Raw genomic sequence first — 12,575 nt, 5'->3', positions numbered from 1 at the left:
AAATCGTCTCCATTTGTCCATTCAGAATAAACAAATAATCCCTGCTAGCCTGAAGCTTCTGTGCAAAGCTTTATAATAAAATTTAATAGATAGCAATCCAAATCCCTCCAACAATAGACTTTCTGCTGCACTGGCAGGCTCTTTGTAGCAATATTCCAAACACAGTGCTCCATCTCAAAAATGCTGCCAACTCCATGTATTCGTTTTCCCACTGTAATTTAAAACAGAAACAAGATTCACCTAGTTTGGTTTTCTATGTGCTGTTAGTGAAAATAGGATATTGTGTGAAGTCCCAACATAATCCTCCCTGGCTGCAGTGGGTTGCTGCCACCCATTGCCCTCCTAATTCATTGCAGGAAAAACAATTGTAAAGACAAAGTTTATAGTGGAAACAGAGACGTTCTCTATAATTTGGAGCAAAGGATATGTTTCTGCATTTATGACATCTTGATGGTTAGCAAGTGGAAAAAATTACAGGGTGTCTCTGCCCTGCAAATCTGGTAGGCTGATGTCTAGAGGCTTTTGAAAACCAAACCAAAAAGTCCTCTTGAAGAAATCTTCCAGCTTTGTCTTTTTACTCCTCCACTGGGTGAGTTGCAAGACTGCTTAGCATAAACAACATCTTCTGGTAATTTGGTTAGAGTTGCTTGGATATTGAGATATATGTGCCAAAGCTGGCAGTATCCAGTTCTGCTGAAACATCTTGCTTCAAGAACGAATGCAAACGCTTTACATTTGTTGTGGCAAATGGAGAGAAAGTCTTGGAAGAATCACTGTCCTTGAATCACACACTGTCAACAGCAAAAACTTAACGCCAGAGCAAAATAGCCTTTAAAACAAGTTCTGTTATCGCCTCCTAGCTTTTTGCCCTCCCAGAATCTTCCTTGCCATTGCAGATATCTCTCCTTCAGAAAATGCTGCAGTTTTGCAGGATGATTTGCAATCTCTTCTCCTCTCTTTTGTTCCCTGTTCAATGTTTACTGCAAATCCAGTGGCTTGATCTCTTCTGGCCCTGCAGTTGTGACCCTCACCCCCTGAAGCCCAGCCAATGCCGAGGAAACATCCAGACAGGGCTTTACAAAAGCACTCAGTCGTGGCTCAGCCTTTCATGCCTATCTCAGCTATGACAATAAAGATTCTCATCCCATAGAGATTGTGGAAAGCCTTTAAGCACATTTCCAGTCAGAACAAGGGGATGGGAGGGCAAAGCTGGAAATAGGCACTTCCAAAAAGAAGGGATGCCATTTCTTCTGAGTCCAATAGTTTTCCACCGCTAAAGAGAAATGCAACACAGGGCCTGGGAAGGCTGTGTTTGCCTTGAAAATTACAGGGCACTGCACAGTAGCACCATGTGTTTAATCTTGTGTCAGACTGGCCAGCAAGAATGCTTCTTTCCCCTCCTTCTGACAGTCACCTCCAAGACATCTCCATTGCTTTACACTTCCCACGCCCTGTCCACACATGAGCTTTTTCCAGTTCTCACTTAAAGCCCAATTCAGGTTAAGAACAGGATTTGGCCTTATTCACCTGGCAGCAGCTTTAGTACCATACACAGCATTGGTTTTGTCAGTACACATCCCAAGATATCCACCCAAGTGCCTCCTGAAAAGCCTGGAATTTCTGTAAACCTCCTTGTGGGAGCCAGGCAAACCTGAAGGCTGGACGTAGTCCCACAGATGAGCTGACCTGGCCACCAGGGTCTGCTCTCCAGCCCCCTGGCGGTCAGAAGACCTCAGCTCTAAAGTTCTGAGTTCATCACTCTTCTTGAGAGCTCAAACTCTTATCAAAAAGTGAAAACCAATAGAAAGAAAGAATAACATATCCTTAGATGTGTAGGGGCTGGTCTTGATTTACACATGATTTATCCCTGGCGTTATTTCTCTTCCTCGGACAGTAAATTACCACCAGCAACACACCTCTTCGGAACATCCATGGTTCCCCTCTCCCACCCAAAGCTCCAGCTGCAGCTGTGGCATCCCCCACTTACCAGGCACATAGATGTAGATGTCCTTCCCTTCCACCTCCCCATCCTCCACTTGTGTGTGGTTATAATAGCAAACATACAAGCCCGTATGGGCAGCTGAGGCATTTCCTACTTCGAGCGCTGTCACGAAGAGGCCACTGTTGTTCTCTTCGTGTCTAATGTCTATCCTGTGGTTTCCCTCGGTCGCTGGGTACTGCCAGCTCACTTCACTGTCTCCAGAGCATTTGAGTGTGAAATTGGAGTGCAGCTGTACCACCATTTCATTCCTACTGGGAACAATATTTGGCAGAGGAAGCTGGCAAAATGTTAGGAATGGTCCTGCAAAAAGACACAAATAAATAGCATGTCAATACACAAAACAGCCTCAGCACAGGGATGTGAAAGGAAGCATAGAGGGTCCAGAGCAGCTTTCTTTTCTATTCCAGACCTGCTGATGTCCCAGGAAATTTGCCCTTGTTAAAAGCCAAAGCTTTGCCTGAGGAATAGCAAATGGCTTTCCTTTGAAATGTTAAGTGTTTGCTTGCTGACTTCTGTTTGTCAAATCAAGAGGTAGAAGACAGACAGAGGTAAAGTTAGAGATAGCTTCCAATCCACACCACAGCTTTCCAGCCCCAAAGCTGTACACAGCTCTACTGCAGACCAGTGAATTCCACACCCTGGCTGCTGGGTCACAGGCATCTCACACCTTCTTACAGCCATGGTCAGGAAACCAGCAGTTCTGTCAGCCTTCAAGCAAGCTCACAGCTGAAATTTGGAAACCACTTCCCAAGATTAAAACCTGCATTTTACATCTGACTTTGGTTTCTGCAAAGGGCCGGAGCAGGAGCTTGTACATCAGGTCTACCTCTAGCAAAAATGTACAGAAGGCTTGTAGCCAAATAAAACTGCAATTCACTGAACTAGATGTTGTAGATGGAACTGCTTTTCAGATGCAATCTCCAGTTACAGGCACAGATTTGCAAGTCTAGGTAATTTGCAGGTGGGTTGGTGCAGGTCCAACTCTCAGAAGGAAAATTAGAGGATCCAAACCCTACAAAATGAGGAACTCGCCAAGGAATCACGGTTGTGGTTTCAGTCTACGAAATGACCTGTACAATAAAGAAGCACCTAGGCCCACTGAGTGAAATTGGCACTCTCTGCAATAAACCAGCACCAGGAATTCAGACTGTCTTTGAAATCATTTTCCACTCCTACCCAGCGTTACCTTGCTCTAGACGCCCTTTCTGTATTTGGCACCCTGTGGCAAAGCCTGCCCTGCCCTCCCATCCCCATTAGCCCAGCAGATGCTGGGAGGCTGGGCCGGCAGCGCCGGGAGCGCGGTGCGGCTGGGAGGACGCGGGGAGCCCACAGGGCCTGCCCGCTCTGCCGGAGAATCCCCGGCGGCGCGGCCGTGGCGCGGTGGGCAGCTCTCTTCCCCTGCACACTCGGACAAGTCGGTGGGAGGCTAGAGCCGCGCAGGAGACACAAAGTGGCCGCTCCGGGCCAGTGAAAACACTGCCTTCTCAGTAGGTCTTATAACCTACCAGAGGGAAAAGCAAAAAGCCAGGTCTGTGACCAGCTGGCAACCATGTGGCATTTGTTATTGTGGGCAGAACGAAAGCAAGTTTAAATATGGACTTATGAAGAATTTGGGATGGGGAAGCTTAGAGGATTGAGGAACATTACCTGTGAGAAAACATCCCAGGATCAGGAATGTCTGTGGGTAAGTACCCATAGCTGCCAACAACTGAAACAGAAAGGAGAAGGCAAGAGAGAGACAGTTAATGGACTGACAAGTGTATGAGACTTAGCAGAACCCCTCTTCTGCAGCGCCCAAGTGCAGCTTCCCATCACTCCACACAGTGCCACGAAGAGGAATGGCCCAGGGACCCCAGTTCACAGCCACAGCCCAGTCAGACTCGTGCCACCTACTGCCACAAGGTGCCTGTGGCCACAGATTGATCACAGGCAGAGGAGACACGATGACCCCTTCTGTCCACTGGCAGAGTAAGGAGCCAAGTCCTGGTGTAAGGAACCGAGTCCTGGTGCATCCCCCTTCCAACAGCCTGTGGCAGCTCTGCTCCCACTGTAGCCCCTGGGACCAAGCCCACAGAAACACCATTGCACAGAGGCAGCACCCTCACAAGCGTCAATGAAGATGTAACATCTTCATGCAGTATGTTCTGACCTTTCAGCTGCAAGCAGCTCTTATGGGAGAAAAAGTACATTTTAAAACCACTCTTATTACAAATAGTACAACCCTGAGTGATATTTTTGTTTTGCCATTGTACATATGTGTATATATAGCTTACAGAATACAATGTAATACAATAGTGCTTATTGCTTATTTAGCAAGAATTCCCTTGATCGAGAGACACGCTATTTAAAACACATGCTGAAATTTTCTAATGAAATAAATCCATTACAGACTGTAGGCCAGCAGTGCCATTCATAGAGCATCTATTCTCCCCAACAGTGCAGAGAGTCATAGATCACATGCAATTATTTCAGCTTTCAAGCATATAATCCTAAAGCATCTGTCTTATAGAGGCAACAATAGCAATCAGCATCTATGTAATTTTTGTGCCATGTAATGACATTTCTACATAAAACCCTCAAGCAGCATGCTAGGTCATTTCTAAAGGAGAAGATCCTGCAATTCCTGCTCCCATTGAAACCAACAGATGCTTTGTTGGTGACTTCTGATAGCAACTGGATTTGGCCCAAATCCAATATAGATTTAAAAAAACACTGCACAGAAGAGCCCCTAATTTGAAACACTGACCAAGGAGTAAAATAAAGGATGATGTGCCGAGAGAGGAACTATTTTTCAAAGGTCCTGGAGAGTTTCTATTCATCCTCTGGTATTCAGTTCCTGATGCTGAGATATGAAAGCACGTAGGTGCGTCTAGTTATTACAGCTGTGGCAGTGCCATATGGGAACTAAATGCTTACAACACGCCAAGGAGTGTTTCTGATCTCGTCCTGCTTTTCTCCTGTAATGGGTGGAGCAGACCCATTTTGCAGAGCAAAAAAAATTTATATTCAAACATAAAGGTCTCAGAAGAAGGATTAGAAGACTACTTGCCTCAAAAACATGTACAAACACCTTCAGAAATTCAGCTAACAATGTTCCAGCAGAGGCAAGGCATCTTGCCTGCTTCTTCAATTAGCAATAATTGCCATGTGTTTATGTATCTGTCTCCCATCAATAACAGACTCTTGGATATCAAATAGTTCTCTCACTTTCAGCCTCTTTACTCATTTTTATCACATTTATACCCTGCATTTTTTCTAATAAAGTAACCCTTTGTAACTCTTTAAAGATTTACCATGGCCTGCTTTATTGATCTGACACCTAATCTCCTAAGAGCCACAAGACAGTGTTACCCCACTTCTGCCAAGTTGCCTCCCTTTTCTGACTGAAAAGGCAACTCTCTTCCCCCTCTTGTGTAGTTTTGCCAGACTATTCAGTGCAAGTGACGCAGCAAAGGAGGACAAAAAACAAAACTAGTTCATCGCTTGCACACCAGAAGCTCTGCTGAAGTGGACTTGTTGCAGAGCTGTAAGTGAGGACTGAAGCCCAAAGATGTAAATACAGGTGATGGCATTTCCAAAGTGCTACTTTGAACTTGCTGGCACTTTGAACTTGGTTGGGCTGGCACTGAAATCAATGAGTGTCTCAATGTAGCACTGCAGTTTAAAAACACAAGGACTTAACTAAATTTGCTTTCTCCATCTGGCTCTTCTTTCGAAACCCAGAGCTTTGATCTTTCCTCAATGACCCGTTAATCTCATCAAGACCCCGAGCAACACTTCTTCACTGTGAAAGACAGAGTAATGTACTAAGGATTCACCATCACTCCTATTCAAAACCTATTTGAATTCAATTACATCACGCATCTGACTTAAGAATGCTGGTGCCATCACCAACATATCCTCACACATCCATGCTGGACTCAAGGTTTAACACAGGCACCATCTCACACTTACGGGCAAGAGATTTTACTCATTGCCACAACATCAAACAGGTACACCTATCCTGGTTTTCTTTATTTACAATCACATACACCTTTGTATGCACCTTTTTAGCTCCTTTACCTTCCTTATGGCAGACTAGTTGTTTTTGTCCCCAGCTATCCAAATCTCAGCCCAGGATTAATACATGAGGTTCAGTTCCTAACACTGGTTTATCAATCCATAACTTGGTGTAGCCTTGCGGAAGCCAGTAGGTTTATACTGAAACCCAGTATTAGCATGACACATACAATGTGAGTTTGAGCAAACCTTGTTTTCTTGCATACATAGGACATTGCTAGCTAAAATAGAAACACAGGTGTGTGTAGTAAAAGCAAGTTGATGCACTGACAGATTTGCCAAACTCTTTGCAGGGGTTTGCCCCGGGTTGGACAGTCATTAAATTTACATAGATTTTGAAAGGTTCTGACTGAAATCCTGGTATCTCTCTTGTGCACTTTCGTGGTTAATTAAAAAAAAAAAAAATCAGAAAACTAATCCTGAAGAACTGTTATCAGTCAGGAGTCAATTTTCCAAACACTAACTGCCAAGCACTGCCTTCCTATAAAGAAAGGTTTCCTTGACTGTGCCACAAAAGACAAGGCAAAATCAATGTTCAGAAACTCAACGGAAATACACGTTTAGAAAATTGCGATATTCCCAGATGAGTGCTCTACGTGACCTAAAGAGAAAGAGCGGAGGGGGACCGAGAAGAGCCAAGGGTATATGTTATTTTCATACTGCTGCGGACCAACCGAAGACCTCTTTCAAGACAGAACACCAGCCTATCTCCCGAACGCCGGAGACTGCCGGGCTGATTTCCTGGCAGCCACCCAGTCACTGAAGTTCGTACTCGCGGCCACGGGATGGCAATGTTCATCCACATCAACGAGCCACATTTCTTGTCCTGCAAAAGGCAGCGCTAGTCTCCAACGCAGCAGCCTAAACTGGGTCTGCTGGATCAACTTAAAATTCAAAATCCCTACATTTTTAATTCCGTGTGATTAAAAACAAAACAAAAACAACAAAACAAAAAACCCAACAACAACAACAACCAAAACCAAAAAACCCAACCAAAACCCCAAACAAACAGAAAAGCAACAAAAAAACCAAACCCCAGCAAACACACCAAGCCTGGTCCCATTTTCTCAGTATTTACATAAGTGATAGGAGAGTATTTGGATTGTAAATCTTGGCACGTAATGATATGATTATCCTTGTTATGAGAGGGCTGGGTAATTTCAGTCGTGATTTTGTCAGAGTGGCAGTCTGTCCTTCTGGGAAAGCTGATCTTTTCCAGGAAGAGCGATGGCCAGCCCAAGAAAATACATTTCTTTCTTGTGGTATACGTCACCAGCTGAATGTAAATGTTCAGACAGGACATCCTGCAACGTTTCTTGGTCTTCAGTTCCCAAACTGCAAACTCAACTCTCCACAAGAGCAGCACTGCCCTGCAGCGCTAACATGTGGGTCTGATGGTTTTGCTGGGGAAAGGCTCAAAGCTGTTCATGAAAAAGACTGGCATAAATATTCTCCCAAAATGAGGCTTGTTCCATGACCCTTTACAAATATTTTAATCCAGCAGAGCCTGTACAAAGAAAAACTATGCATCAAGAAAAACTCAAGGAATAGCCATGCCTCAAGGGTAGCCCAGGGCTGGTCTCCTACTTTGTGCTCTGTAGGACACAGTGAGGCTGCTTCCCAAAAAAAAAAAAAAAAAAAAAAAAAAAAAAAAAAAAAAAAAAACAGCTGGCATTTCCAAGTAATACATCTTCCTTAGGCTCTCAGAACCAAATCAAACACCTCAGATCCCAGCTCAAGTGCTGAGAAGCATTGTGCGGAAAAAATATCCATCTCTGTTGACCACAAGAATTAGGAAGCCTAGATATTGCAAACTTTTCCCTTGGGTACCCATGCAAAGCTTTATAGGCTCGAAAGAAATGAGTCAAGCAGGAGAGCAAGGCATAAGGGAGAGAAAGGATCGTTTGCTTTCTTATTTGTTTTTTTTTTTTTTTTTTTTAATTATCAGCAATTCTCACCAGCACCAGGAAAAACCACCTCTCAGAAGTCATTCCTTTGTCTTTAAGTCTTCAAAAGTAAAAAAGGAAACATCTTCTATTAAAAATTTTAGAGTTCACATACAAAAGTAGGTACCATTGTAGTCATGATGAAATAAAGAAGCAAGCAAGGCAAGGATTATATAAAGTCATTCAATTCAGCCTCATTTTTAGACCAACTGCTATAGCTGGAAATAATCTGTGAGGTCTGGGCTATAGACCTTCTGTCTACATATACTTTACTTCAATCCTAGCCCAATGTTGTAGTAGAGAAGAGAGGTATTTTATTCAAATATTTATTACTTCCTGCTTTCTTGAAACCTAATACCTATGTATTACCCTCAGAGCCACATGAAGATTTCCCATACATCAACAAACTAGTAACAGCAAAGATGGCCCCAGTACCCGATGGCAGCTGGACTGGCACACCTCCTGCTCTTCAGTGCCTGAAGAGGAGTACCAGAACAAGGGATCTCATTTAAAAGCAGCAGGAGAGTGCCTGCAGGCTGGGAGAGCTGGTTTGCTTGTGGACTCCTAAATCCCAGTGTTTTGTGAGGTCTCATTTTTCTGCAAATTTTTTTCCCCAAGCTTTGAGGATGGATAAACCGCTGTTTAGCTGAGGGCCGTTCTAAAATACTCATTGTTAACTAGAAGCTAAACCCAAAGTCCCTTGCTGGGAGATCTTTCCCTAGCGTTTCTACACACAGAGTTAAAAGTCAGATCTCCACGGTTCAGATTTTGATGAGACGATGACAGAGAAATCTTTGATGCCTGTCTCCTTGCTTTCACCCTGTGCCTTGTCCCATCTAAGGACACAGAGCTTAGTCAGCCGAGCTAGGACTCCAGCTGGGCTCTACATCGGCCCTGGGAGATGCCGAGAGCGTAACAAGCCATCCCGCTTCCCCCGGTGCGTCCCGTCGGGGAGACAGCGGCCGCCTGCAGCCAGTCGGGACTGGGGTGTGGGTGGTGGTGGGAAGTTCCGTTCACACCCTCCAGCCCCCATCAGGCTGCAGACACTCGACAGACCCCGCCGGCCCGCGGGGAGCCGGGGCGGCAGCCCCCGGGGAGCGGGACAGCGGCTCCCCCTCGGCCCGCCCACCCTCGGCGCAGCCCGACGGCTGGAGCCGCTGCAGATCAAAGGCTGCCCGGGACACCGAGCAAACCTAGCAGAGATGGCAGCTCCCAGCCACTTCGCTGTTTGTCTGGGAAACAATAGGAAAGCCTTTGCCAAGCTGGAGAGACGAGTTTTTTTGTGTTGTTTTTTTTTTTTTTTTTTTTTTCTTCTTAATGCGGGGTAGCCGGGAAAAAGAAAAAGCGGGATAGGGGAGACGGAGATGAGCAGAGCACAGACGTGTTTCCCTACGGAGCTGCTGCTACGATCCGACGCTTCTTCTCCAGCCCTCTCCGTCAGGCGAAGCACGAAGCCCCAGGGCGCGGGGTCTGGAGAGGGGCGGGAGTCTCGGCGGGGGACAGAGCTGTGGGACCAAGAGGGAGCGATGCGGGGCAGCCCCGGGAACGGGTTCGTGGGCTCCCAAAAGGGCCGAGGCGATGCGCTGCCTTCTCCGGGCGTGCAGACTTAGGCCCCGCAGGAGCGCTAGGGAGCTCGAACATCGGCAAGAGACGCGCCGAAAATACCGTCGAGGGGCGCTGGGAACGTGCCCCCGGCACTGATGGGGGCCAGGGCATCGCTCCCGCCTCTGGTCCGCAGCCGCCTTCCCGACGGGGTGCGGACGAGCCCCGGGGGCTGGCGGCTGTGCCCTGGGACTGCTGCTGCCTTGCTAGATCTGTCGCTGCTGCTGCTGCAGAAAAAGCCGTCCAAGTCCTGTTCTCTGGAACGGTTCCTGAGCTATGGGATCCGCGTCCAAAAATGTTGAGCAATGCCGCGGACAGCCAAAAAGCCATTTCCTACTCGCTCCTAGGACTTTTCCAGGGGACTCCAGCCTGGCAGAGGCTGGCAAGTTTGCAACTCTGCGCTTGACAAAATCCAGAAGGTGGCGGCGAAGACTTTGCCCTTCCCGGGGTAGGAAGCAGTCCGGCAGGGCGTACGGCAGGGCTGGCACTCCCGTTGAGAGAGGGGCTGCAGGCTGGAAAGGCTCCAGGTACCAGCCCTGTCTAAATTCAGCATCTTGCCTTTCACCGAGACACTTTTGAAAAAAGGACGGGGCGCGCAGGGATGGAGAGCGGGTCGCCTTTCGGGGGTTGTGTGCGTGCGTCCGCTCGGGATCTCGGGGCATGTTAGGCTACCGGGTCAGGGGGAGCGAGGTGAGAAAGGGGATCTAAAGGAGGGAAGGTGGTGAAAAACAAAGGGTGGGGGAAGGGACGGGAGAGCAGCGGGGTGAAGGAAGCGAGGGATGCGAGAAGAGAGGGAGCCGCTTACTTGGTCGGTGCGCGTCCCCGCTTTCCCCCCTGGGGCGGGCACCGCCGCTGCCCGCGGAGCCCCGGCGGGTCGCTACCGCCCCCGTGGCAGGAATGCGGCGCGGTGGCCGCCGCTGTCCCAATGTGTTTGTCATTAGCGCTGCCCGCGCTGCTCGCCGCCGCACCCCGACGGCCGGCGCGGCGCAGCGCTGCACCCCCACTGCTCCCCTCCGGCGGCCAGCGCCCGCCGCCTGCGCCCCGCGGAAAGAAGCCCTCCGCTCGGCTCAGAGCATCGGGGGAGAAGGCAAAAAACAAAACAAAACAAAAAAAAAAAAAAAAAGGAAAAAAACCCCGAAGAAAACCCCCAACAAATAAATAAAGAAAAACGAAGAAAAAAAAAAAAATAAACGAGGAAAAAACCGCGGGAGAAAAGGTGTAAAAAACCAAAAAGGTGGGGAAAATGCCCCGCACCTCTTACCTTCTCCTTTACAATCCGCAGCCCCAATCCTGCAGATCGTAAAACATCCAAAATATGTCCACGTCTTTTGTGACTTTCCCTGCTCAGCCGCGCTCTTTCCCTCCCGCTCGCCCTCCCTCCCGATCCGACTGTAATGGTCTCACAAACCGCGTCCCGTAATTGATTCAATGTTATAGACCATCCTTCCAAAACTAATCATTTGCTTTAAGTAAATAGCTGTCAGGAAATGAAGCCCCCCTCAGGCCCCTTCAGAATAAGAGCGTGCTGGCTCTCCCGGCGCCCCCAGCCCCGCGGCCGGAGGCGGGCGCGCCGGCGGGAGGCTCTTACGCAGGCAGGGGGGCCAGTGTCTGCCTCCAGATTTCTGCAGCCTTGCAGGGGAGGGGGAGGTTGGCCATATGGCAGGGGCGAGGGGGAGGAAAGGGGGGAGCGGGGAGTTTTGCACTGCAGGGGGAGAAAAATTTAAAAAAAAAAAAAAAAAAAAAGAAGGAAAAAAAAAAAAAAAAGACCCAAAAAACTTTCACGAAAACTCAGAGTGCTCCCAAATTTCATGAATGAGTCTTCCCTCCTCAGACCCTCCAGGACGGTGGCTCGGGCGCCGGGCTCGATGTCCACGCTTACAGTGTGAGTTTATGGATGGGGAGTTTGATTTGGAAACGAATTCGCGGCTTCCTCGTGTCCTTTGTACACCGCTGCGCTCGGGTTTGGGCTAGAAAGCTGCACGGACGGCCGTGAGCCAGCCAGGACCAGGAGGCACAGAGAGACAGGGGGAGAGACGAATCACTAACATTTATGAATGAAAGACACAACGAAAGGTAACCATCGCCAGGAGTCAGCCTCTGTAGAGCCCGCAGCTCCGACGGGACCGAGAACACTCTTCTCTTCGTCTCTGCCTTCGCTTTGCCCAGCTCAAACAGACCCCAGTAATAACCAAGCCAGGGACACGACAAGGGCCGGAGGTGCCGGCGGAGGCGCGGGTAGCGCACGTCCGAGCCCGAACTGTTTGAGCACGCTCCAGACGGGGCTTTGATCCCCGCCGGGGAACCAGCACTGGGTATCTCTGCTTTGCTGGCCGTCGCTATCGCTGGCGATAAGGGGGGGCCGAGGGAGCTGCCGGGGAGCTGCCCTCACCGCCCTTTTGCTGCAGGCTTCGTGCGGAGCGAGGCGAGCGGGGCCGGCGGGGCGCGGCGATGCGGCGGCCGCGGGAGAGGGGGCAGTGCAGCCCCAGGAACGGAACGGAGAGGAGCGGAGCTGGTCCCTGCCCGCCGCCTGCCTTCTGGGGAGGGCGCCGGCCCCACAGCTCTGTGCCGGGGCTTCTCCCCTTTCCTTCCTTCCCCAGTCGAGCACCACCACCACCCACACCTCTTTCTCCCATGTAGTATTAAACAAAAGTTTGTTTTCGAAGTCAAGAGCCAGGATCCAGTGGTTTTTTTCTTTCCTAAGCGAGGGAGAATTCAGCCTCTGAAACGAAGATGCCCCGAAGAGAACAGTGGCAGAAATGAGAACCAACTCCCAAGGATGCGCGCTCAGGGCTGAGGTACCCCTGTCTGGGCTCTCAAGGTTCCCGGCGGTGCTCCCGACCCTTTGCACGCCCTCCACTAGAGCATCCTCGGCTCGGGTGAGTGCACAACCCCGCTATTGCTTCCACATGTTCCTCCAGGAAATCATCGGAGTCAGATCTATGAGCAGCCCCTGGTCGGAATGCTAA

General features: G+C 48.9%; 1 protein-coding gene across 2 annotated transcripts in view; it reads right to left on the bottom strand.

Moving 5' to 3' along the window:
* Positions 1 to 11,100, bottom strand: part of PDGFRA (platelet derived growth factor receptor alpha) — a 34,550-nt gene extending 23,450 nt beyond the window's left edge. Inside the window, exons 1-3 of one of the 2 annotated variants that reach the window (XM_068186742.1) lie at positions 10,871 to 11,100; positions 3,650 to 3,710; positions 1,988 to 2,302 (exon numbers count right to left, since the gene is read on the bottom strand). In XM_068186742.1, the coding sequence (XP_068042843.1) occupies positions 1,988 to 2,302; positions 3,650 to 3,698 (364 nt within the window). In that variant the 5' untranslated portion in view covers positions 3,699 to 3,710; positions 10,871 to 11,100. Of the gene's footprint in view, positions 1 to 1,987; positions 2,303 to 3,649; positions 3,711 to 10,414; positions 10,469 to 10,870 lie in introns of those variants that run through there. The other variant, XM_068186743.1, reaches the window with a different exon arrangement.
* Between the last annotated feature and the right edge of the window lie 1,475 nt (positions 11,101 to 12,575).

This window comes from Anomalospiza imberbis, chromosome 4, assembly GCF_031753505.1.
Source record: "Anomalospiza imberbis isolate Cuckoo-Finch-1a 21T00152 chromosome 4, ASM3175350v1, whole genome shotgun sequence".
NCBI classification, from domain to species: Eukaryota; Metazoa; Chordata; class Aves; order Passeriformes; family Viduidae; genus Anomalospiza; species Anomalospiza imberbis.
This window is presented reverse-complemented; position numbering and strand designations above follow the sequence as displayed.